This window comes from Sceloporus undulatus, chromosome 4, assembly GCF_019175285.1.
Source record: "Sceloporus undulatus isolate JIND9_A2432 ecotype Alabama chromosome 4, SceUnd_v1.1, whole genome shotgun sequence".
In the NCBI taxonomy this organism is placed as follows: Eukaryota; Metazoa; Chordata; class Lepidosauria; order Squamata; family Phrynosomatidae; genus Sceloporus; species Sceloporus undulatus.
The window spans coordinates 2,769,532-2,796,213 of NC_056525.1; the positions used below are offsets into that span (position 1 = coordinate 2,769,532).

At 44.3% G+C, this 26,682-nt stretch overlaps 1 protein-coding gene across 1 annotated transcript in view; it reads right to left on the bottom strand.

Moving 5' to 3' along the window:
* Positions 1–26,682, bottom strand: part of EFCAB8 (EF-hand calcium binding domain 8) — a 61,014-nt gene that overhangs the window by 11,916 nt on the left and 22,416 nt on the right. Inside the window, exons 11-19 of the mRNA XM_042462390.1 lie at positions 18,442–18,509; positions 16,218–16,366; positions 14,400–14,537; positions 9,629–9,724; positions 8,328–8,555; positions 8,071–8,141; positions 6,380–6,587; positions 3,419–3,643; positions 1,313–1,450 (exon numbers count right to left, since the gene is read on the bottom strand). Of these exons, the coding sequence (XP_042318324.1) occupies positions 1,313–1,450; positions 3,419–3,643; positions 6,380–6,587; positions 8,071–8,141; positions 8,328–8,555; positions 9,629–9,724; positions 14,400–14,537; positions 16,218–16,366; positions 18,442–18,509 (1,321 nt within the window). The remainder of the gene's footprint in view (positions 1–1,312; positions 1,451–3,418; positions 3,644–6,379; positions 6,588–8,070; positions 8,142–8,327; positions 8,556–9,628; positions 9,725–14,399; positions 14,538–16,217; positions 16,367–18,441; positions 18,510–26,682) is intronic.

The window sequence follows — 26,682 nt, forward strand, 5'->3', positions numbered from 1 at the left end:
GTAAGGGCTGTTCGACAGTGGAATGCACTCCTTCCTCGGAGAGTGATAGAGTCTCCTTCCTTGGAGGTCTTTAAACAGAGGCTGGATGGCCATCTGTCAGGGATGCTTTGATTTGGATTTCCTGCATGGCAGGGGGTTGGACTGGATGGCCCTAGTGGTCTCTTCCAACTCTATGATTCTATGATTCTATGATTGTATGATTTTGTATTCCTGCCTGGCAGGTTGGACTGGATTGCCCTTGATCTCTCTTCCAGCTCTACAACTCTATGGTCTCCCTCCTCGGACACGCTCAGCATCCTTTGCCATTTAGGTTTGCCATTGCTCTTCTGTGGATGCTCAAGTCCCATTGTCTACAACAGCATAGTAAAATGGTGTCCCCTACATAAAGTAGTAAAATCAAGGCTTTGCCTTTGGAAATTTATATTTTTGGAATATTTTCAAGCCATGGATGATTGAATCCGTGGATTACGAATTTTTGTATATGGAGGGCTGACTGTATGTGGCATTCCCATATTCCCTGCTAGATACACAAACACAAAAGGACTTTTAACACCAGAAACATGAAAGCAGTACTAGATGCAAAAGGAGGACAGACACAACTGGATCTCTTATACAGAATGGCAAAATCAATGTTGGCTTTTTAGAACTTTTTAAAAAATATTTTGAAACCAAGGATGGTTGAATCCATTGATCAAGATTCTGTGGATATGAAGGGCTGCCTGTTGTTCTTAACTTTTGTATGGTGTTTAAATTATAATGTTTATAATGTGGAACAATTTAAAAGAATTTTTAATTGTTTTTTATTATTGTGAACATTTTTAATTTTTAATTTGCTGTTTTTGGAAGTCGCCTTGGGTCCCATTTTGGAATAAAAGCAGCAAGTCTTTAAGCAGAGGCTGGATGGCCATCTGTCAATGGGGATGCTTTGATTGAGAGTTCCTGCATGGCAGAATAAAGGGGTTGCACTGGATCAGGGACCTTGGGGTCTCTTCCAATACTGTCATTCTTTGATTCTATGATTCTATGATCACATCTTCAGAGGGGGCTTGCTCCCATTGCCTTTCTCTCAAGCTGAGGGAAGGCAACCCATGGCGTCCTCACAGCATCCCAAGAAGAACCCGTTTTTTCCAGGTTCTTTTTGGGGTGGGGGAGGCCGCGCCATTTGCCTGCTCCAGCCTCCCTCGGGAGCAGAAACAGGCGCCTCCAGCCTGCCCTTTTTGGGAGGTCTGTCAAGCCCCATTAGCCTCCGTGAGCCCTATTTCAACACTCAAACCACAACTGGACACATTTCAGAGAAACCAGCACCACTGACCTTTTCCACGCCTATTTGGGGTGCACTGACTTCTTGCTGCCAGGTCATTGCATCCTTTTTTTGAGCACTGGCCCCAGTGGTGCTTGGTGCTTTTGGAGGCTGAGCACTCTTTCCACCTCCTTCACAGGCCCATGCTACCTGCAGAGTCAAGAGGAAAATGGGTCATGAGCCTGACCTGGGGAAATTGCTAGACTTACACATAAGATGAGACGAATCTTGTTCATCCCTGTAGAGTGAGGCAAAAGCAAACTGCTGCAGCCTCTTTTAGTTAGTCTGCTCTTCCTTGTTAATAACTTTTGCCAACTTGCCCACACTCTGATATCGCTTTCCACCTGCGAAATGATGGAGGTTAGGCACCTGTGACCTCTTCGAGGAGGGATGGCATAGAAACTGAACAAATAATAAATACAATGAAAACTACAGTAGACGGCAACAACAAAAAATCCCAACCCCGGTATGTATAAATTCATTTTTTTGCTCTGTACCTTCTCTGCAGCTTTGAACAGTCAGATCCCAATGCATTTCTATTCAATTACTCAAGGAACAAAACCCACAAAATACAGGTGAGAACAAAGACATGGGGAGATTCAGAAAGTGACTGAGGAAGATAATGCAGCAAGGGACACCTTTTCCTTTCAGATTTAGGGTCTTATATAGGACAGGGTCTACTGGAGCAATTGTACCAACAGAATCATTAGTGAACCGTTCATTTCAACACTCCTTTTCCGTCTCTGTGGGCAACATTTCTATTCAACCAGTCCAGCAAGCCCTTAGTCTTGGTTTTATCTTTGACTCTTCTCTGTCGTGTATCCCTCAGATCCAGACCACAACCAAGGCTTGTAGATTCCTTTTGTATAATATTGCCAAAATCCAACCATATCTCTCCGCCTCTACTGCAAAGATCCTGGTCCATGCCCTAGTGATCTCACGACTGGATTACTGCAACATCCTCCTGGCTGGGCTTCCTCTTTCTCACCTCCGTCCTTTAATCTCTGTCCAGCATTCAGCTGCACGCATTATCACTTCCACCCACCGCTCTGACCACATCTCTCCTGTCTTGGCATCCTTTCACTGGCTCCCCCTCCCTTTCCACATTCAGTATAAGCTCCTGCTGTCGACATTTAAAGCCCTCCATGGACTGGCCCCTCCCTACTTATCAGACCTTCTTTCTCCTCACCTTCCCACCAGGGCCCTCTGTTCTGGTAGTCAAGGTCTGCTGTCCCAGCCCAGGATTTCCTCTGCCCCATCTCGGATTTGCCCCTTCTCACTTGCTGCCCCTCACTCCTGGAACCTTCTTCCCCCGCGAGCAAGAGCCATCACTTCTTTAACCAGCTTCAAAACGGAGCTGAAGACCATCTTGTTCAGAGAAGCGTTCCCAGGCATTGCATAATTGTCACTTGCTATTTGATGCTCTTTGTTGTCTGTTTATTGAATCATTTCCTGTATTGCTATGTATTTTATATGCATTATCCTACTAGAAAGGCCCCTTCCCCACCACCTTCCCTTCTCCTTTTGTGTCGTGTCTTTCTAGATTGTAAGCCTGAGGGCAGGGAACCGTCCAATTAAAAAGATTGCATGTACAGCGCTGTGTAAATTTACAGCGCTTTATAAATAAAAGTTAATAATAATAAATAATAATAACATTTATTAATTGAAAAGCCTGCCGCATCCCAACCGATGGATTGTCTGAGACCATTTTTGGGGACCACTAGGGATGTCAAGGATCCCTATGAGGATAGCTTGTTTTCTGCTGCTCCAGAGAATAGGACATGGAGCAATGGATGCAAGCTACAAGAAAAGAGATTCCACCTCAACACTGGGAAGAACCTCCTGACAGTGAGAACTGTTCAAAAGTGGAAGACGTTGTCTTGGAGGGAAGTGGAGTCTCCTTCTTTGGAGGTTTTCCAACAGAGTCTGGATGGCCATCTGTCACAAGGAGGATGTCTTCCTGCATGGCAAAAGGGAATTCGACTGGATGGCCCTTGGGCTCTCTTCCAGCTCTATGATTCTAGGAGACTAACTCCTACACCATTGCCATGCCTCCCTTTTCTCTTTTGGATTTCTGCACACACAGAAAGGATGAACTTGGCTCCATTTTGGCCTCACCTGGGGCTGCATGATTCGGCTCCCGGGGTGTGCAGAACCTGGAGGCCTGGGGTGGACCGAAGACGCAGAAGGATGCATTGCAGTGGCAGGCCTTGGCGGGAGAGGGGGCTTGGGGGGGACTCCGGTCCTTGAATGAGCCCAGCACTTTTTGCCAAGATCACTTGTAAAGTCATGTTTCTTTAGGGTACCACTCAGCTTTGGACCTTCCACATCCACAGAGAACTCCTAAAGAAAGAAAAGATAATTTTTTGCTTCAAAAGAGGTCAGTATATCTCTCCCATAACCCTGCTCCCTTTGTTGATGTTGAATGGGTTCATTCATTGAAAAGATATTAATTTGCTAAGTTAAGTGGTGTACCTAACGTATTTGGCACCTAATGCAGATCACTTTTTAACCCACACATACACACAACTAAATTACTTTCAGTAATAATAATGAAATGAATGTAATAATGATGTTTCTACTGGCACTGCCACTTCTGTCCATCTCTTCAGGGTGCTGGTGACCTCCAAAGAGATGGGCAATAGCAGCAGCAGTCGAAGACACCAACTCCATGTTTCCACTGCCACTACTCTTTGGGGTACCAACAATCTTCAAAGAGATGGGCAATAGCAGCAATCACCATATTTGTGCCGCCACCTTACTATCTCTCTTTCTGCCGTCTCATTTTTCACTTGTGGATCTGGAAGGGCTGCTGGCCAGGAAGGTGCAGAAATGAGTCCATAGCCACCAATGCTCACTCACACACCCCACACATATGCCTTTGAGGCTCAGGTGGCAGGGAAGAAGATGCTCATCTCGCTCCCTGATGGCGCTGCAAGCAAGCGTCCCCTTTCTCTACCCACTGAGCTGCATTTCACTTCAAATGCTGGGGGAGCAGTGGAATCACCCATCTTAGGTTGTGTTACCACAAATGGAATAATTTTGATTTTTTGTCTGTGTAATTTTCCACATGACCCCAGATAGACCCTACAATGCAGTCCATCATAACCCTCAAGGCAAGGGGACATGTACACACTACACCCAGCCTAATGGGACCTTTTGGGCAAAAACCACCTTGGGACAGGTTAAGCAGACCGTTTGGGAATTGCTAAATGGGATATTAACACATCCATTATCAGAAGGATGTCTCACCAGATGAGCCTGATGGGCTGAATCAAGCACCCATTGAATACTGCCAGACTGTGACTTCACCCATAGATATAGAGTCACTTTTGCCCAGAGGCTAGATTTGACCTATATAAGGTCCCCAAAACCCTTGCTAAGTGTACTAGTTTAGAGTTAATGGGAACACTTTGTCACTATGCTCTCTGAATTAGCTCCGGCCCAGTCATCGCAGAATGACCGAGTCCCACATCATCTCAACCAACTGGATCCGGAAGCAAGTCTTGGCTTATGTAAGCATCGCCATTAGTTCTGTCTCCATCTATTCAAACCTCCTCCCTTATTTCCCAAGCCTTTGAATGAAAGTGTGAGTGATTGCTATTTGCTGTGTGCTTGTCCTTTAATAAAAGAAGCATTTAATTCTTAAGAATTCTGCCTCTGCGCAAATCCTTTGAAGCCACCTTTCTCTCGGTATACATGAAGGGAAATGGTCTCAAGGGTTATTTGTGGCCTAACCTGCTCTCAGCTACAAGTAAAATTCCCCTACATAGGCTTTTGGCTATAGGTGTCACTCAGTGTGGCCCACACTTCATTGTTTCTACAGTATATGCACCCAAAGAGTTTACAATTTCATGTTGGATGCAAAGGAGGCAACAGAGGAATTGAAAAAACAGAATCAAGTGTAGTGAGCCTAGTATAAACAGTGGCAGCGGATGGCTTCTGTGTCAGTGGCAAATCTGTTGTGGGTTGTAGTCCAAACCTTAAACCTTATTGCCTTCACATTGTTTCCAACTCACAGTGATCCTAATGCAAAAGCTATCATAGGGTTTTCTGAGGTTGAGAATGTATGACTTGCCAGCCCTTTATAATTCAGAGTGAAACCCAAACCTGACTCATTACCACAGTGACCCAGAAGTCATTGGCCTTCATTAAGAGGGATTATTCATTTCAGTAACCTGTGCTGAATGAAAACATCATGGCTGGGGGATTCTGGGGATCTTCCAAGCTCTCCGGATACTCTGCTAAATTCTGCTTTAAGACTGGAGTGGGGAAAATGTGGCCCAAGGCTCTTTCGTGTGACCGGGGGGGGGGGGGGGGGGGGCTGGCAATCTCCCCCCTAAAATTTAAAAACAAATGGGGAGAAGACCACAAACAATCCTCAATTTCCAGGGAGAAAGGATTTTTTCAAGCCTGTAAGCTGATTTCTAAGTCACTTCCCGTTGGAAAAGAGGTCTCCCTAGGACAAAAATAGCTCCCTTTCCTCTACCCAAAATTCCCAAACACCTGATTTTCCAGGTGTTTTAGACTTCAGCTCCCAGAATCCCAGAACATCAAAGGTTTTGACCATCAATGAATTGGGATTTACCCAAGAGTCCCTAGGAGTCAATGAGATATTCTTGGATGATGCAGTCCATTCCAAGCAATGTTACTTCTTGTAATGGTGCCATTGGGACCCTGTCTATGATAATGTCATTCATATATTTATTTGGTCAGCCCTTTAGGAACTGATCCCAGAGTAGCGCTCACCACTGGAACTAGACTGCAGTGGGATTTGGGGGCCAAAACAATTGAAAAAAATATTTAGCAGTGAGTCCCCCCCCCCCCAGATGCCCTTGCATAATTCTAGCCAACAATTGCCCACCCCTACTTTTTGTGGATAAAAGGATGCCCAAATCCCACTCCCAGAGCATTTTCTTAGACCGAATTGGAGTACATTTGGCAATGGTAGACCAAAAGGTCCCTGCTTTCTAGAGGAATGTGAGGCTTATCTCCTGGCACATCCCCACTCAAGCACCAGTTGCAATGGGAAACACCAAAAGGTCACCATCAACCAGAGAGTGTAGCCTCCCAACGCACCCGTTTTGGCAGAAGCACCAGGGGGCTCTCGCTGGCGTTGAAGCGGCAGAAGGCCTGCCCAGAGTTGACGTTCCAGAGCACAATGTCTCCATTGCAAGATGCTGTCACCAGAAGCTTGTTGCTGTAGCCATCCATACAGAGGACGTCGTCAGAGTGATAGGACTTCCAGTGCTTGCACTCAATTATTTTGTCATGTTCTTTGACGTCTCTGGTTAAGGAGAGAGAGAGAAACCACACAGAGACACACAGAGACATAGGTATAAAAGAAATAAGTTTTTTTTCATTATTTCTTATTCAGGGAAGGCTTTCTTTCCATTCCTTGGACAGCTTTCATGGGCCTTTTAGTGTTGTTGTTAACTGCCCTCAGGTTGACCGCAACTCATGGCAACCCGGTGGATGAGACATCTTCAAGCCACTGTCCTCCAATGCTTTGCTTAGGATCTGTAGGTTCATGCCCATGACCATCCTGGTTGAGTCTATCAATCTGGTGTGTGATATTCCTCTCTTTCTATTATCTTCAACCTTTCCTAGCATTATTGTCATTTTGAGTGAGCCATGCCTTCTCTTGGTGTGGCCAAAGTACAACAGCATCAATTTTGTTATCTTGGCTTCTAAAGAGAGTCCTGGTTTGATCTGTTCAAGGACCCATACCATTTTCCTGGAAAATCCGGAGCAAAAAGTAAGTCTTTTTAAAACAGTTTAAGTACATGGACCAGATTCAGGATGGAACTGGCTTCACATTGTGAAGGCGGTCCACATTCACATTGTGAAGACTGGGTGATGTGAAGGTGGGGGGAACTGGTTGAAATGGCCCATATAGACATGCCCCAGGCTTCTGCCTGAAGAAGTGTTAAGGCAGCCTTCAACAGAGGTAACCTGATGATCTTGTATTGCATTCTCTGGCCAGCCCCAGTTCTTCAGAATCAGACAGAGAGAGGCAATATCTGTCTACCTATTCCTCTTTCTCTCTTTACTCTCATATACTCGAATTACCTGACAGAGTGCAGAGTGTGGGACATCACCCTAGTGTAGGGTTGCCATTTGTCCCAGAAAACCTGGAAAATCCTGGACTGAAGGGACTAAAAGATGTCCCAGCCAGCTGGGTCAGGTGGAGCAGTAAATCTCAGATTTCTCCTTCATCACAGACATGGCATTGCCACCTTATTCTTCCATCTCCTCCGCACTTCCCACAACAGGCCCAGAAGTGAGGAAAGGAAAGGAAAGGAGGCAAGTAGAGATGGCCTTGTGTTGTGTGTTGATTGTGTTGGTGGCTTGCTTCCAAACAGCCTCGAGAGACTACTGTAAAGGGAGTCCCATTGCTCTCTGAGCTGCTTGGAAGCCTCCCTCTCTTTACACTAGCTAGGAGCAACAAAGAATTTAAAAAGAGGTCTTAACTTGGTACTGGGGCTGAGGTTGCAATGTTATGCTAGAAAAAGTGCAATGATTGATGTGTTGAATTTGCACGATCAGAATGCAAATTAATAATATGTATTATAATAATGATAATATGCATAATATGCAAATTCGATGCCCAAATAGGAGGGACTGGAATATAGCAGCCCTACATACACACATATACGCGCATACCATATACATATACACACATGTGCAAATGAACTAGAGGTGTTTGTGAGGCGACAGTCTAAAACCCACACTGCACAGATGTTCACCAGCGTCTGCCTCCTACTTACAGGTACCAGGTCACCCTCTTGCTCCACCCGGACACAAAAATCTTGTAGTTCATGTAATAGATGCAGCTGATCTGTTGTGGAAAAAGAAGCAAAAGGGGGAATAATTAAATATATTACAATTAAAAGAGTTTTCAGTCTATTAATAATAGATTCTATCTATTCAGTATTCTGTCACTCCAGTTCTATCTCCTATACCCCTGAAGGAGTAGCAACGACAACCCTCTTGAATAGGCTCTTTTCCCCCTCCGCTTACCTACCTCGCTCTTATCCTCAAAGGGCAGCTCAAACAGGCAGGCGCCATTGTTGAAGTTCCACAGTTTGATGGTCCCGTTTTTCAGGGCCGTGATCAGCCGCCTCTCTGGTGGGTCGAACATCATGGTGGTGATTTCCACCGGCTGCTCTTGCGAAGTGGAGAACTCCATAATCTTCTGCCCAGACGTGATGTCCCAAACACTGATGAGCCCACTGTAGCAGCCACTCACGGCCTATGGCAGGAATCACTTGGGAAAATCAACCCAAATAGCTCCATCCGTTTCTCAAATATCATTCCATGCTTATAAATCAGAGTCAACCAAATAGTGATTTGTTTAGCATTCATTCTTTTCTCCCAAAACTAATGTATAACTAAGAGCCCGTACAAACAAGTCAAAATAAAGCTGCTTTGGGTCACTTTGGAAGTATGCTGTTTCAATGATGCATGCGTCCTAATAGGCCAAAAGCTGCACCAAAGCTATGCTCTAGTCCTAAGGACTGGTGCACAGCTTTGGTGCGGCTGCTGGCCTCTTAAAATGCGTGTGTCATTTAAACAGCATACCTCCAAAGTGACCCGAAGCAGCTTTATTTTGGCTTGTCTGTACAAACCCTAAGTTGCATTATGACTGTAACTTAATGAGGGATAACTTAACTTCTTTTGTGATGCAACTACAACTTTTAGTTACTCATACAGTTAGCTGGATAGGATCTAAATGCATTGCCACTGCAATCTCTATTCTGTTGCTGTGTGCCTTCAAGTTGTTTCCAATTTACAGAGACCCTAAGGTGACCCTATCATGGGTTTCCTTGGCAAGATTTGCTCCGAACATTTTTCCTGTCTCTAAGGCTGAGACAATGTGACTTGCTCAAGGTCATCCAGTAGGTTTCCATGACCAAGTGAGGCATGTATGAAAAGGAGATAAAAAGACTCAGAAAGTGTGAAAGAAGGTCATAGTTTCCAAAATATCCCAACACGTTTCAGTATGGAAATACAGTGTGTGTATCTGCTGTCGTTTGTCTCCAGGACCCCATATGGATACCAAAATCCATGGATGCTCAAGTCTCATTAAATATAATGGCATAATAAAATGGTACCCCTTATATAAAATGACAAAATCAAGATTTGATTTTTGGGATTATAGGGAGAAACTGAGCCAAGACAGGGCCAATGAAAGAAGAGGCAAGTGCCTACATGCTTGATACAAAACCCAAGTTTTGCAAAAGTACCGCCCAACTGAACCTGAAGTTGTTTTCTCCCGGCTAACCCTCCCATGTTTCTTCTTCTTCCCACCATGCAGTTGCTCACCTGCTTAAAAATCTTGTTGTACAAGGCACAGCAGAGCGGCTGGTCATGAGACTTCAATTCTGCGTCAGGAGATTCTGCCCCAAAGAAAATGCCCAGCTGCAGAAAAGCAAAGCACAAGGGACCAAAGGGAAATATGTTTACTGAGGAACTGACACCAACCAACCAGATGCAGATCAGTGGATTCAAACTAGAAGAAAGGATACATACTTCTTTTTTTATTATTAAACATTTAAAAGAAACAAATACAATATATAACAGCCATTATCAATATATATAATTTACGCTCACATCTTTGCTTATCAATTTCATCACTATAGATTATCTTCCAAGTTTAACTTTCGATGCTAGCATTACTTAGTGCTTAACGACATCCTTCAAACTAGAATTATGGATATTTCAAGTGAATATTAGGGAGGATTTCCTGGGCATAAGAACCGTTTGACAGTGCAATAGACTGCTGTGAAAGGTGATGGATTCTCCTTCATTGGGGAGGTTTCGAGATAAGTTGGATGGCGGTCCATCAGGTGCTTTAGCAATGGATTTCTGCACTGAACCAGATGGCCCTTGGGCTAACTTCCATTTATGTCAGCTCTTGGCAAGACTGCAAGTTGCAGTGCAAACAGTCCAAATTAACCTTTTGCCCATGCCCCTCAGCATGCCAACCAAATGGGTTTAACAAATAATAAAGAAAAACACCAAAGCTGCTGCAACTCACAGAAGGATGTGTAAAATCCTGATATTTGCTGGAAGTCAAACTCAGCAAAATCCTCAAGGCCTAGCAAATTCCTCACTTGCCTGGAAGACAATTTCATGGTCCAAAAGGTGGAAGAGGCAACAAGGGGGTCAGCTATTTTAGATCTGATCCTAACCAACAAGGATGACTTGGTTAATGGGGTGCAAGTGGTGTGATCCTTAGGTGGAAGTGACCATGTTCTCCTGGAGTTTGTTATACAGTGGAAAGGAGAAGCCAGGCAGAGTCAGACACGCATCCTAGACTTTAGGAGAGCGGATTTCAGTAAACTTAGAGAAGTATTGAGAGCGATTCCATGGTCAGAAATACTAAAAGATAAAGGAGTTCAGGACGGATGGGAGTTTCTCAAAAGGGAGATACTGAAGGCACAATTTCAAACAGTTCCAGTGAGAAAGAAAAACGGGAGAAGTCTCAAGAAACTAGGATGGATGACTAAGGAACTTTCAACCGAGATGAGTTTGAAACGGAAGATGTATAAGAAATGGAAAAAGGGGGAAATCGCAAAAAAGGAATTCAAAGAAATAGCAGGCATTTGTAGGGGTAAAGTCAGAAAAGCTAAAGCGCAGAATGAACTCAGGCTTGCTAGAGAGGTTAAGAACAACAAAAAGGGCTTTTTTGGATATGTCCGCAGCAAAAGGAAGAAGAAGGAAAGGGTAGGGGCACTGAATGGAGAAGATGGCAAAATGCTAAGAGAAGACAGAGAAAAGGCAGAATTACTAAACACCTTCTTTGCCTCAGTCTTCTCAGAAAAGGCAAAGGGTGCTCAACCTGAGGATAATGGAGCAGAGGACAGAATAGGGGAATTTCAGCACAGAATAAGTAAAGAGATAGTAGAGGAACACCTTATTAATCTAAATGAATTTAAGTCTCCAGGACCAGATGAACTCCATCCAAGGGTATTAAAAGAACTGGCAAATGTCATATCAGAGCCATTGGCAATAATCTTTGAAAACTCCTGGAGAACAGGAGAAGTGCCAGCAGACTGGCGAAGGGCAAACGTTGTCCCCATCTTCAAAAAGGGGAAAAAAGAGGATCCCAACAATTATCGTCCAGTTAGTCTGACATCAGTACTAGGAAAGATTCTGGAGCAGATCATTAAACAGAGAGTCTGTGAACATCTAGAAGGCAATGCCATAATCACAAAAAGTCAACATGGGTTTCAGAGAAAGAAGTCATGCCAGACAAACCTAATCTCTTTCTTTGATAAAATTACCAGCTTGGTAGATGAAGGGAATGCTGTGGATATAGTATATCTTGATTTCAGTAAGGCCTTTGACAAAGTTCCCCATGACATTCTTGCAAACAAGCTTGTAAAATGTGGGCTAGACAAAGGAACTGTTAAATGGATCTGTAACTGGTTGACTGGGCGAACCCAAAGGGTGCTCAAGAATGGCACCTTTTCATCCTGGAGGGAAGTGACCAGTGGGGTCCCACAGGGCTCTGTCCTGGGCCCAGTACTGTTCAACATCTTTATCAATGACTTGGAGGAAAAAATTGGGGGCATACTTATCAAATTTGCAGATGACACTAAAGTAGGAGGAATAGCTAATACTCCAGAGGACAGGATCAAAATTCAAAATGACCTGAATAGACTAGAAGGCTGGGCCACAGCTAACAAAATGAACTTCAACAGGGAGAAATGTAAGGTACTGCACTTAGGGCGAAAAAATGAAATGCACAGATATAGGATGGGGGTCACCTGGCTTAAGGAGACAACATGTGAAAGGGATCTAGGAGTCCAAGTAGACCACAAGTTGAACATGAGTGAACAGTGAGATGCGGCAGCTAAAAAGGCCAATGCTATTTTAGGCTGCATCAATAGAAGTATAGTGTCTAGATCAAGAGAAGTAATAGTGCCACTGTATTCTGCTCTGGTCAGGCCCCACCTAGAATATTGTGTCCAGTTCTGGGCGCCACAATTCAGAAAGGACATTGAGAAACTGGAGCGTGTCCAAAGGAGGGCGACAAAAATGGTGAAAGATCTGGAAACCATGCCCTATGAGGAACGACTTAGGGAGCTGGGGATGTTTAGCCTGGAGAAAAGAAGGTTAAGAGGTGATATGATCGCCCTGTTTAAATATTTGAAGGGATGTCATATTGAAGAGGGAGCAAGCTTGTTTTCTGCTGCTCCAGAGAACAGGACCCGGAACAATGGATGCAAGCTCCAGGAAAAGAGATTCCACCTGAACATTAGGAGGAACTTCCTGACAGTTAGGGCTGTTCGACAGTGGAATGCACTCCTTCCTCGGAGGGTGATAGAGTCTCCTTCCTTGGAGGTCTTTAAACAGAGGCTGGATGGCCATCTGTCAGGGATGCTTTGATTTGGATTTCCTGCATGGCAGGGGGTTGGACTGGATGGCCCTAGTGGTCTCTTCCAACTCTATGATTCTATGATTCTATGATTCTATGAAAATGAGTACCGTATATACCTGACTATAAGTCAACCCCATGTATAAGTCGAGGGCAAGTTTTGGGGACAAAATTATGGACTTTGCTGTGACTCATGGATAAGTTGAGGGTAAAACTTAGGGGTATATAGTGAAGGATCTAGAGGATGAAGCAAAGCAAAACAATGTCAAAGAACTTACAAAATTCCAGCAGACATACTTCTTGGTGCTTACTCTTAAGACTGGATGGATGAGAGAGTAGAGGGGGTCGGTGCTTTACATATTATACTCTTGCTTTTCAGCAGAGGATGGTTCCTTCTTTTAAATAAGAGTTAAGATACAGTACTTACATTGACCTGCTCGGGTTAATTGACCTGCTTGGTAGGGCTGCAGTAGGGCTGAGCATTCACATGCTCCAAGCCCTTCTTTCTCCACCGGGGCGCCATTATGGTGCATGCTCATCCAGGCAGCACACGCCATGATGACATCCCTTGTGTGCAGTGCCCAAACAGTGCTGCACACAAGAGGTGTCATAATGCCGCACCATAGTGCTTATGATGTCCCTTCTATGGCGCAAAAAGGAGCCCCTTTTCAGGGCTTCTTTTTGCTCCATGCGCAGGCCACGGCCTGTGGTTGCTGCAGCCTGCTTCTGAGGCAAGAAGAGGCAGCTGGATGCCACCAGTCTGTACAGTCCCTAACACAGTATCTTCAGAAATCCATCAAGATAGGTTACTACTACTGTACTTCTTTTCATATACCTCCAAGTCAGTTTTGACTTAAGGCAAACCCTAGGGTGAACCTATTATAAGGTTTTCTTGTCATGTTTCTTCCATAGGCCTTCTCTGAGACTGAGAGAGTGTTACTTGCCCAAGTGGGCTTTTATGCTCAAGTAGGGAATCGAACCCTAGTCTCCAGAGTTTAGTCCAACACTCAAACCACTACACCACACTGTCCCTTTACTACTGTTGCTGCTGTTGCTGCTGCTGCTGCAGCATCATCATCATTATATTGTTATGTTCGTTCATGGTGCCTTACTTGTGGGACTTGCCATGAGCAATTGGCCATGAACCAAATGGTCCCCCTGAGCTCCGTATCAGCAGACCAGCAAAAGAGAAAGGTCTGCGGAGACTGCTGAATAAAACCCAGTTTTGTTGCACTATGAACAAGGAGGTGTTTCTTTGTTGTGTTCTTTCAAACCATTTCCAACTTCTGGCACCTCTAAGGCAAACCTATCATGATTTATTTTTCAGAGAGAGGTTTGTATTTTCCTTCCTACGAGGCTGAGAGTATGTGTCTTCCCTAAGGTCACCCGATGGGTTTCCACGGCTGACCAGAAATTCGAACCCAAGGTTCCAGTGTCCAACAATGCAGTCTGATGCCGCTTTAACTGCCATGTCTCCAACCTATGGAACTGTGGGATTTGTCATTTGTTGTGGCCCCAGAGCACTCTGACAAGGCTAAATATCTCACAAAACTACAAATCCCAGAATTCCATAGCACTGAACCACGGCAGCTAAAAGTGTTGTCGAACTGTATTACTTCTGCAGTGTAGATGCATCCCTATTCCAACATTCAAACCACGCTGGCTCTTCTCAAACCTTCTCTACCTGTTTTATTAAATTCCTTTACTCACTGTGTAAGTGGCACAGATCAGGAAGTTGTTAGGATGATGGTAGTAGGTAGCAGAGATGGGACAGTTCCCCAGAGGGACGTTCCTGCCATGGATTGACTGCAAACACAAGTGATCCAGTAGATCCCAAATACGGATGTTCTGATGGAGACAAGGAAAAGAAGCCGAGAGGTAGCAGCGCTGGAACAGAAGTCTGATCACTGTATTATGAGGTTCCTTGCAAAAAAGTAAATCTTCATAGATGCCATTCTTATCGGTGAGAGTGAATAATTTTACCGAGAAAGTTGTATTTTTCAAGAGTAGGATTTATTCTTGTGGGGGAACAGGAAACCCCGGGATTTGTAGTTTTGTGAGAGATTTAGCCTTCTCTGTCAGAGAGCTCTGTTGCCACAACAAAGAACAAACACCAAATGCCAGGATTTCATAGCATTGAGCCATGGCAGTCAAAAGCAGTATCAAACTGCTTTATTTCTCCAGTTTGGGCAGCAGCCTATGCTTCTACTTTAACTGTCATGGGTACATCCTATGCAATCCTGCGATTTATAGTTTGATGAGGTACTACAGCTCTCCAGCTGAGAGTTATTTGTTTATTGTTGCCTATCTTCAAAGTTATTTCTGAGTACAGTTGGCCCTCCACATTTGCAGCTTTGACTTTTGCTCATTTGACTATTTATGGTTTTGATTAATATGTTCTCTCCAGGAATCTCTAAGTCCTTCAGCGCAACTCTGCCAAAAGTTGACCATAGAGTTGTGCTGGAGAACTGAGAAGTTCCTAGAGAAAACACTTCCCTAGGCATTTGTAGATCCTCCAGCATGATTCTATGATCAACCTCTGGCAGATGTTGACCACAGAGTTGTACTGGAGGACCTGGAGATTCCTAGAGGTGTCCTCTTAGGTAAAAATAATAGTGTTGCTTTTTAAACTTGCCTTTTTTACATGTTCACGGGGGTCCTTCATCCCTAACCCTAGTGAATGTGGAGGGACCACTGTACCTGTCTCAAAACTGCAAATCCTTCCCTTAGTCAGAAACATTGACCTGGAGATGTGTAGCCTCCAACCCAACTCCTTCCATTCACCCACCTTGACTCTTTGGGGACAGAAATCCTCACATAGAATTATAGAATCATAGAATTGGAAGAGACCTCAAGGGCCATCCAGTCCAATCCCATTCTGCCATGCAGGAACTCTCAATCAAAGCACCCCCATTGACAGATAGCCATCCAGCCTCTGTTTAAAGACCTCCAAGGAAGGAGACTCCATCACTCTCCAAGGGAATGGGTTCCACTGTTGAACATCTCTCAATATCAGGAAGTTCCTCCTAAGGTTGAGCTGGAATCTCTTTTCCTGGAGTTTGCATCCATTGCTTCACGTTCTAGTCCCTGGAGCAGCAGAAAACAAGCTTCCTCCCTCCTGAATATGACATCCCTTCAAATATTTAAACATGGCTCTTAACCTTCTCTTCTACAGGCTAAACATCCCCACCTCCCTACATCGTTCTTCATAGGACTTTATGGTTTTCAGACCCTCCACCATTTTAGTCGCCCTCCTCTGGACACATGGCTCCAGTTTCTCAATGTCCTTCTTGAATTGTGGTGCCCAGAACTGGACACAGTATTCCAAGTGGGGCCTGACCAGAGCAGAATAGAGTGGCACTATTACTCCCCTTGATCTAGACACAATACTTTTATCTATACAGCCTAAATTGTATTGGCCTTGTTAGTTGCCACATCGCACTGTAGTTGGACACTGCAGGAACAAGTCAAGAATCTGGAAAGCTTCCTATTCAATCCTAGCCTACATTGCAACAGCTGGCTGCCTACTTTGTCTTTTGAGACGCTGACGATGGTGGTCCTCTCCCCGTTGATCATGATGTGGGTGACCGCAGTGACATGCCCTTTCATATGGGTGATGGGACTGCTGGTGACGTATGGGTTCCAGATTCGGACCTGCGGCTCATATCCCCCTGTCACTGGCAAGAGAAAAGGGGGGAAGTATTGTTATTGTTGTATGCCTTCAACTGGTTTCCACTGGTGGTCATAGGATCATGGGGTTTTCTTGGCAAGATTTGTTCCAAGAGGGTTTGCCATTGCCTTCCCTGAGGCTGAGAGTGTGTGACTTGCCCAAGGTCACCTAGTGGGATTCATGGATGAGCTGGGAATTGAACCCTGGTCTGCAGAGCCGTAGTATAACGCTCAAACCACTATGCCACACAGGCTCTCAGGAACATATAGCCACTCCTTTTTAAGGATTTGTGCCATGAGGTTGAATCTGCAGGACACCATTATTTATACTGTACAGGATTTTTGTGTCCTGTACTTTAGGCAAATCCTCTCTAGGTAACTGAGAGAGGTAGAACATGGAATCATAGAACCATAGAGTTGGAAGAGACCTCATGGACCATCCCGTCAAACCCCCTGCCATGCAGGAAGACACAATCAAAGCATCCTCGACAGATGGCCATCCAGCTTCTGCTTAAACACCTCCAAAGAAGGAAACTCCATCACACTCCAAGGGAGTGTGCTTTGCTGTCAAACAGCTCTTACTGTCAGGGAGTTCTTCCCAATGTTGAGGTGGAATCTCTTTTCCTGGAGCTTGCATCCATTGTTCCGGGTCCTATTTCCTGGAGCAGCAGAAAACAAGGTTGCTCCATCCTCAACATGATATCCTTTCAAATATTTAAACAGGGCTATCATATCACCTCTTAATCCAAGAAGTAATATACACCAATAGAATCATATAAACTAGACTTAAACTATGGTTTAAAATGTCATGACCTCAAAGGCTTGTGCAAAGGGAAAGAATCTTCATCTTCACACCTAAAAACATTAGGCTTAGTGCCAAGTGAGATCCCTTCCCCAAGGATGCCTTTCCAACGTTTGGGCACCGGGCCTCAAAAGTTCTGATTCTAGGCTTCTACCCACCTTCCCCTCAGAAACGGAGAAGCTCAGAAAGGGCTTCTTGGCAGGTTCTCAAAATGCTGGGCAAGTTTAGACAGCCCTCAAGGTATCCTAGTCCTTTTAATATATCCAGGGTTAGCCATTTTTGCCATGTGACAAAGTGCAATTACATCCAAAACCCACAAAACAATGAAACCTTTATTCAACTAATCAAAATGCACAAAATATATGATGCAAGCTTTCAAGGTGCCACTTGCTTCTTCATCAGGCAGAAGTGTTAAGAAATCATACAGGAGAAAAGCATGGAGGCTTCATAGTTTTTTGTGGCCATGTTGGGTTGGGAGGAGTGATTTCCATGTTAATCTGTGTAATCTGTATGGAAATCACTCCTCCCAACTCATGATCACACAGTATATATATATTCTCTGAATTCATGCCAGCATTCTCTGAAGATGTCAGCCACAGATGCTGGAGAAACTTCAGGAACAAACTCTTCTAGAACATGGCCTCATAGCCCAAAAAACCACCAAAAACTATGGATGCAAGTCATGAAAGCCTTGGAGGCTTTTCTTGAGAGATTCAACGTTCTCTGCCTAACAAGGATGGAGACATCTTGGATCTCAGAAGATGTACCTTTCTGCATTGCTAATGGAATTGAAATGTGGAGCCAGACAACCAGCATCCAAGAGTATCTAGTAGGTGCACCTCCGCTGCTGCTTTGCCACCTTGCCCAAAAGATGACTACACTCATCCCTCCATGTTTGCTAGGGTTAGGGGCACAAGACCCCCGTGAATATGGAAAACCACAAATAACAAAAACACTGTTTTTACCTGAGAGGACACCTCTCTAGGAATCTCTAAGTCCTCCAGGGCAACTCTGGTCAACGTCCGACAGACACTGACCATAGAACTGCACTGGAGGAGCTACAAAGGCCTAGTAGAGTATTCTCTCTAGGAATCTCTCGGTCTTTCAGTACAACTTTTAGTTAAAGTGGACCATAGAGTTGCACTGGAGGACCTAGATATTCCTAGAAAGAACGTATTAATCAAATCCGCAAATAACAAATCCGCAAATATGGAGGGATGAGTGTATTATGTCCAGCTATAAGCTTCTGCTTTACTTTCCAGGATCTTCTAGCAAACGCACCAAGGATATTCAGTTCAGGGGAGTAGTCAAAGCAGAGGATGCCTTTCTTCAGAACAATCGCGGCTGATCTGGAACAAACACAAAGACAATGTCACTTCAGTGATGTTTTCTGGCTTCCCCTTCTAACCTTTATAGGATGTATTTTTTTACAAAAATAAACAAATAGTAGGTTGAGAGGAGAAAGGGTGAGGAAAGGCATTTACATTACTTACATTTCTGCAGCAAGTCTAAAAGTTAGGAATCGTCTATTCACCTAAAAGCATCATATACCTGGCAAGACAGATTCTTGGTGTACATAATGGTTTTATAATACGCTCGTCCCTTCACATTCGCTGGGATTAGGGGCACAGGATCCCCGTGGATGTGGGGAAAAACTCACATAACAAAAACACTATGTTTTTACCAGAAAGAACACCTCTCTAGGAACCTCTAGGTCCTCCGGTGCAACTCTGAGGCTAACATCTGTCAGACATTGACCATAGAACTGCGCTGGAGGAGCTACAAAGGCCTAGCAGAGTGTTCTCTCTAGGAATCTCTAGGTCCTTCAGTGCGAGTTTTGGCTAAAGTTGACCATAGAGTTGCGCTGGAAGACCTAGATATTGCTAGAGAGAATGTTTTAATAAAATCCGTGAATAATCAAAGCCGCAAAAGTCAAAGCTGCAAATGTAGATGGATGAGTGTATTGGTTTTTATAGTAATGGTTTTAATGGCTTATCCCATCTGAAAGGAAAAATTGAGGCCCAGATGAATTTATTTGGGAGCCAGCATTGTCCAATGCTTTGGGTGTTGGATTAGAACTCCAGGAGACCAGAGTTCGAATCCCTGTTCAGCAACTAGGAGACTTTGGGCAAGACACTGTGTCTCAGCCTGAAAGGAAGGCCATGGCAAGCATCCTCTGAATAAAGCTTGCCTAGAAAACTGCAGGACAGGGTTCCCATCTATCAGAGTGAGCTTGAAGGCACAGAACAACAGCCTCCAAATTTGTTTGCCTCTTTATTGGTGGTGTTTTATTGTTTTAATTTGTTCTTAAATATCTTGCCGTCCTTTGGATGAAGTGCAATACAGTGCTACCTCGGGTTACGAAATTAATTCGTTCCGCCGTTCCGTTCGTAACCCGATACATTTCGCAACCCGAAAAGGCTTTCCGTTAGCGCTGGAAAGCCGCTAGCCGCGCTTTGCGTTTGAATTTCGCGCCGAAATAAATTTCGTAACCCGAAAAAAACATCGTAACCCGAAACAGTTTTTTCCAATCTAACTTTTTCGTACCCCGGAAATTTCGTAACGCGATCATTTCATATCCCGGGGCACCACTGTACTCAAATATTTGCAATAAAGGAAAACGAATGATTAAAATGAAGGGCAACACTGCCATCTGCTGCCCAGTCGCCTACCTGCAGCCTTGAAGCTTCACACCTAATCACTTCTTTCCAATGGGCTTTAAAGTACTTTATATGTGTGATCTTGCTGCTGTGATCCTTATGACACCTTGTAAAATAAGCCATTTGTAAGAATAATATTCTAAGAGTTAGAAGGGATCACAAGGGTCATCTGGCCCAATTCTCTGCCATGCAGGAACACACAACTAAGGCACTCGTGAAAGATGCCCTGCTTCAAATAGTGGACAGGACTGAGGCAAAGGATACATCTGCTCTGCAAAAATAATGTGGCTTGATGCTACTTTCACTGTTATGGCTTCATGCTATGGAATCCTGGGATCTATAATTTTGGGAGGCATTTAGCCATTGCCGTCAGAGAGCTCTGGTACCACAACAAACTACAAACCTGGGATTCCACAGGATGGAGCCATGACACAGTGGTTTCAAACTGCATTAATTCTGCAGTGTGGCAGCTGTCAAAGAGTGTGTGGGGTTTCAAGCTAAGGAATTTTCATCTTCAGTGCACAGTCTCTGATCAATCATTCTCTACCCGACTCACAAACACAATCCTACTACATGTACTTTCCCAACTACTATTTCCTCAGAGGAGTAGCAGGACCTCAAATTACAAAGAAGAAGATTCTGACTAAACTTTAGGAAGAGCTTCCAGATGAAAAGAGCTGTTCAACTGTAGGATGGAGTCTCTCAGAAGATGGCAGACTCTCCTTCTTGGGAGGCTTTCAAACAGCGGTTGGACGGCTGCCTCTCAGGGATGTTTTCATGGTGGACTTCTGCACAGCCAAAAGGGAGCTGAACTAGATGCCCCTTGGAGTCCCTTCCAGTTCTACGATTCTGTGATTCCTCTCATTTTTGGACCTCATACTCTCTTTTTTGGCTTCCTTCCACCTTTCCCAGCATTATCATCTTTTCCAATGAGTCCTTCCTTCTCATGATGTGTCTGAAGTACGACAGCCTCAGTTTGGTCATCTTGGCTTCTTCCAGGGAGATTTCAGGCTTGATCTGTTCAAGGACCCATTGGTTTGTCTTTCTGGCTGTCAAAGGTATCTTCAGCACTCTTCTCCAGCACCAGCTCTTGAATGAGTTCATTGCCTTTCCGTTGGCTTTCTTCACTGGCCAGCTCTCACATCCATTCATGCTGATGGGGAAGACGATGGCATGGACGACCCTTTAAGATTTTGAAAGATTTTTTTCTCGTTCTTTCATAGCTGCCCTTCTCATTCCTAATCTTCTTCTGATTTCTTGACTGCAGCCTTTCTTCTGATCAATGTTTGATCCAAAGTACGTCAACTCTTTTACTATTTCTTTTTCCTCATTGTCTTGGTTGAATGTATATAGTTCCTTCATGGTCATCATTTTTGTTTTCTTTACGTTCAGCAGTAAGCCTGCCTTTGCACTTTCTTCCTTGACGTTCCTTAGTAATTTTTCCAAGTCCATAATGTTTTCTGCAAGTAGTATGGTGTCATTTGCGTATCTTTCTCCTGTCTTTATTCGTCCTTTTTCCAAGTCTGCTCTTTGTATGATACTTTCTGCGTAGGTATTGGACAAACGGGGTGACAATCTGTATCCTTGTCTGACCCCTTTGCCAATTGGGGACCATTCTGTCTCCATATTCTGTTCTAAGAGTAGCCTCTTGTCCCAGTTGCCTGCCTTCAAAGTCATCCCTAGGTCTCAGATTTTGGAGCTGGAATCTAGTGGCTCTTTAGGCAACATTTGTAGAGACCCAGGAGTCTGGCAGGGCTGAAAATCACGAGTACAAAGCAGGATGCCTTGGAGAAGAAAGTGCTAAGAGTACAAACAGGTGTGAAACAACAAAAGCAGAATCAGTTTAAGCAACTCTGCATCTGACAGAAAGGAACAGACTCCTCTGGAGAAGCACTGTGGGTGACAACACCCACTAAAAGTAACTTGGCACAGGAGGCATGCTATTGCGGGGCGTGATGTGTCACGTCCTTTTTAATTATTATTTTTTTACTTATGGCAAGATTTCTTCAGAAGAGGTTTGCCATTGCCTCCCTCTGAGGCTGAGAGCCTGTGACTTGCCCAAGGCCACCCAGCAGTTTTCATGGTTGAGCCAGGAATTGAACCCTGGCCTCCAGAGTTGTAGTTCAGTGCTCAAAGCATTATGCCACCACACTGCTCCCAGGCATGCTATCCTCCCCCTAAAATGCTCAGGGTAATCCTGTGATGGAGAAACCAATAAAAGAGGCCTCAAAGAAGGAACGATATTGTTGTTGTTGTTATCATTATCAGCATCAGCATCATCTTATATCTCACCTTTCTCCCAATATAGGGACTCAATACAGCGCACACTGAATTTAAAACAACACAATTTAAAACAATACTAGATCAAGGGAAGCAATAGTGCCATTCTATCCTGCCTTGGTCAGGCCTCACCTAGAATACTGAGTCCAGTTCTGGGCACCACAATTTAAAAAAAGGATGAGGAGAAGCTGGAGCATATTCAGAAGCGGGCAACCAAAATGATGGAAATCACACCTTATGAGGAGTGATTTAGGGAGCTGGATATGTTTAGCCTGGAGAAGAGATCATTCAGAGGTGATATGAAAGCTTTGTTTAAATATTTGAAGGGATGTCATATTGAGGAGGGAACAAGCTTGTTTTCTGCTGCTCCAGAGACTAGGACATGGAACAATAGATGCAAGCTACAGGAAAAGAGATTCCACCTCAAATTTAGGAAGAACTTCCTGGCAGTGAAAGCTGTTTGACAGTGGAAGAGGATCCCTCAGAGTGTAGTGGGGTCTCCTTCTTGGAGGTCTTTAAAGAGAGTCTGGATGGCCATCTGTCGGGAATGCTTTGATTGAGAGTTCCTGCATGGCAGAATGGGGTTGGACTCGATGGCTCCTGTGATCTCTTCCAATTCTACAATTCTATCATTCAATAATTACAAAAACACTGAAAATGTAGAATATAAAAAAACAAATCCTGAGGGCACAAAAATGTTTTTATCTGCCACCGAAAGGACATCAGGGATGAGGCCATCCTGGCCTCTCTAGGAAGGGAATTCCAAAGACTGTGAGCAGCCACCAAAAAGCCCTCCCTCTTGATCCCACCAAACACGCCTGAAAAGGTGATGGAAGGGCTTTTCCGGACAATTTCAACACTCCAGTGGGCTCATAAAGGGACATAGGAGCCCTGGTGGCGCAGTGGTTAAATGCCTGTACTGCAACCATTCACTCGAAACCACAAGGTTGCGAGTTCAAGACCAGCAAAAGGGCCCAAGCTCGACTCAGGCTTGCATCCTTCCGAGGAGGGAGCTAAAATGAGTACCCAGACTGTTGGGGGCAAATTAGCTTACTTGCTAATTAGCTTACTTGCTGTTCACCGCTATGATCTTTGGAATAGCGGTATATAAATAAAACAAATTATTAAATTATTATTATTATATGGTCCTCCAAATAAGCTGGATCCCAACCATACAGGACTTTATAGGTCAAAACCAGCACTTTGAATTGTGCCCGTAAACACACTGGCAATGGAGCTGTTGTAACAAGGGAGTAGTGAGTGACTTCAGTTACCTCCATGCAGAGGGAACAAATGTATGTCCCGGTAATGAAAAGGACATAAAATGTGTAGATACCTTAAATGCCTATGCCTACAAACATAAAACTGCTGAGCAATAGCTCATTTGGAAAGTTTTATTATCACACAACAAGCCTGAAATGAACTCATCAGTGCTGGGATGTCGGTGATATCACCTAACCACAGTTTTATGTGCAGCTGCAATAAAAACAATTGTTGCTAGCAAGGTGCTCTGCATTTCAATTTGCTTTGCCCTCACTGTTTACAGTCTGATCTTCTTGTCCAAACCACATGTGTATGAATCTGCCCAACAGTGGATAAGGCTTCATGCATCTGGTGAAGTGAATGGGTCCAAAAGGCCTTAAGCTGGGATTTGATTCCAGGACACCTCATGGATAGCAAACTTCATGGATCCTCTTCCCGTTACGTACAATGGCACAGTAAAATGGTGTGCTTTACATAAAATGGCAAAATCAAGGTTTGTTATTTGGAAATTATATTTTTAAAAATATATATATTTTCAAGCCATGAATGCTTGAATCTGTGGATAAAAAATCTGTGGATAAGGAGGGCTGATTGTATACGTTTCTTAGTCTATAAGGTGCTACATAGCTTTTTGCTAGAAGAAGAGATAGCCAAGGCAGGAGAATGCTAAAGTGACCAGAGGGGCAATGAACAGACTGGGGAGGACAAGAAACTTTACCCTAATTTACCCTAAATTAGGCACAAGTCAGATGCTGTTACTGTTACTGCTCCGTTTATTAAAAAGCTGTATGCATTTATGAGGCTTTCTTCTACTCAGAGGAGCTTATCACTTTGCGTTTTAAATCAGCTCCAGCCTCCCGGGCTGCAGCCGGGACGCGGGATGGAGGTGGGGATTATCACACACCAAGGGGCCATTCACATTACCTTTTACATCAGTTTTGAAATCGATTCTTGCACGTGAAGTTCATATTGGGCCCGATTCTGTCACAATCCATGTCGAGGCTTGCACAAGGAAATGGGTATCCAGAATCGGGCTAAAATCCGTCTTTTCTCAAAAGACCCGGATTCAGTGAAATATGAACTTGCCCTCGATCATGTTTGGGGCAAATTCAGGGAGGGATTAGGGTCAGGGGATGGGCAGAGGTCAGAGCATTCCCTCTCCTCATCGGAGGGGAGGGGGAGGAGGAGGAGGAAAGAGCCGAAAAAAGGGGAATCGCTGGATGCAAAGGGTGACAGGAGGCAAAAAGGGGGTGACTGATGGGGTCAATTCAGGGCAGGTGGGGGCAGAAGAGGCCAAGCTTCTGCTATCCATCAGGGACCATTTCCCTTTGATTTATATTTTTTTATTATTTTTGGCCAAAAATGCACATGTTTGTAGGTAAAGATATATAGATATATATATAGATATATAGATAGATCATGAGCAAGAGAAAGGGTCAATTCAGGGCAAGTCAGAGCACTACAGCAAAGGAAGCCTCTGATATCCAGCAGAGACCTTTTTCCTTTGGATTTTATTTTATTTTAATTATTTTTGGCAAAAAATGCGCATATTTGGAATGACTGCTGCAATGAGAATGACTGCTGCAATGAGAATGAATGGCCCCTTAGAATTCGAATGTAATGTTGCAACTTGGCAATTGATACAGCTTTTGCTACTGGCTTCAGGGGCAGGACTGCTGCAAAGTGAATGAATGTTAGAAATCAAATGTAATGCTTCTCTTACCAATTAGGCAAATTGGCAAATTGATACAGCTTTTGCTACTGTCTCTAAAGAATTCAGGGGTAGCCTAGGGAAAGCAAAAAAAAAAGCATCCTTTTCTGGCATTCCAAGGTGAGGAAATAATGTTGTTGTTGTTGTTGTTGTTGTTGTTGTTGTTGTTGTTACCTGTGTATGAGGCAATCTGGGGTGCCAAGGGAGTAGGATACAGACTACAGAGATGGCACTAGCTTTCATTTTGGGGTTGAAAATGGGGGCCAAGGGCAGATCATAATCTACAACACTGACCCAAATGCCCACAACACACACACACACCCCAGAGGTTTTTAAATTTGACAAGTGGTGCCTGGTCCTTTAAAAAAAAGGGGAGGGGTGGAAAGCACACTTCTGATGCCCCAATCAGTGCTGGAAACGTCACCTATGACCATTGGTGAACTAACTTTGATTGACAGCCAGGCACCTTCACCTTAAACCCGAATTCTCCAAGAGGGCATTCGTGTTAAAATGCCCCTGATTGGTAGTCAGCACTTGCTTCCGGAGAGATTCAGGAGGGAGCCCCCAGAATTTGACCAGTTCGTTCCAGAGCAATGCCACCAGTGTGAATGAGGCCCAAATCTCCACCAAATCACCGGCTACCATCAGCCCAGGTCCAAGCCATGCTCCACCAGCACTTTTTAAAAGTCAGAAAGCTGGGACCCGGGCTGATGGCGGCCGGTGATTTGCCAGAGATTTAGTGTGTGATAATCCCTGCCTCCATCCCGCATCCCGGTTGCAGCCGGGGAGGCTGGAGCTGATTTAAGACACCAAGCTCAGTTCAGGGCTATATGCCCATTCTGGCTGGCATCACTTCTTTGCCAGAGATAGCCATGACATTGCACTGACTCTTATAGAATCATGGAATCTTTGAAAGAGACCCTAAGGGCCATCTGGTCCAATCTCCTTCTGCCATGCAGGAAGACACAGCCAAAGCACTCCTGCAGATTCCTCTCCAGTCTCATCTTAAAAGCCTCCAAAAAGACTCCACCACTCTCCAATGAAGCATCTTCTACTGTCAAACAGCTCTTACTGTCAGGACACTCTTCCTAACGTTGAGGCAGAATCTCTTTTCCTTTAGGTTGCATTCATTGCTCCATTGTGTCCCATTCTCTGGAGCAGCAGAAATCAAGCTTGCTCCATCCTCAATATGAGATCCCTTCAAATATTTATACAGGGCTATCATGTCACGTCTTATCTGACTCTTCTCCAGGGCTTGGTGGTTTCCAGACCCTTCACCATTTTGGTTGCCCTCCTCTGGACACAGTTCCAGCGTCTCAACATACCCCTTGAATTGTGGTGCCCAGAACTGGACACAGGATTATTCCAGGTGAGGCCTGACCAAAGCAGGATAGAGTGGCACTATTTCTTCTCTCAACGCAGCCACTATACTTCTATTGTTTATCAGGTCCCTTTCCATTTGAAGAAAATACATCTTTGGATCAATGGTGTTTATAATGACCTATAAAGCCTTTCATGGCTTGGGTCCACCCTATTTGTGGGATTGCCTACTTCCATACAATCCACCCCACGCACTCCTCTGGGAAGAACTTACTGCCGCCAAGAAAG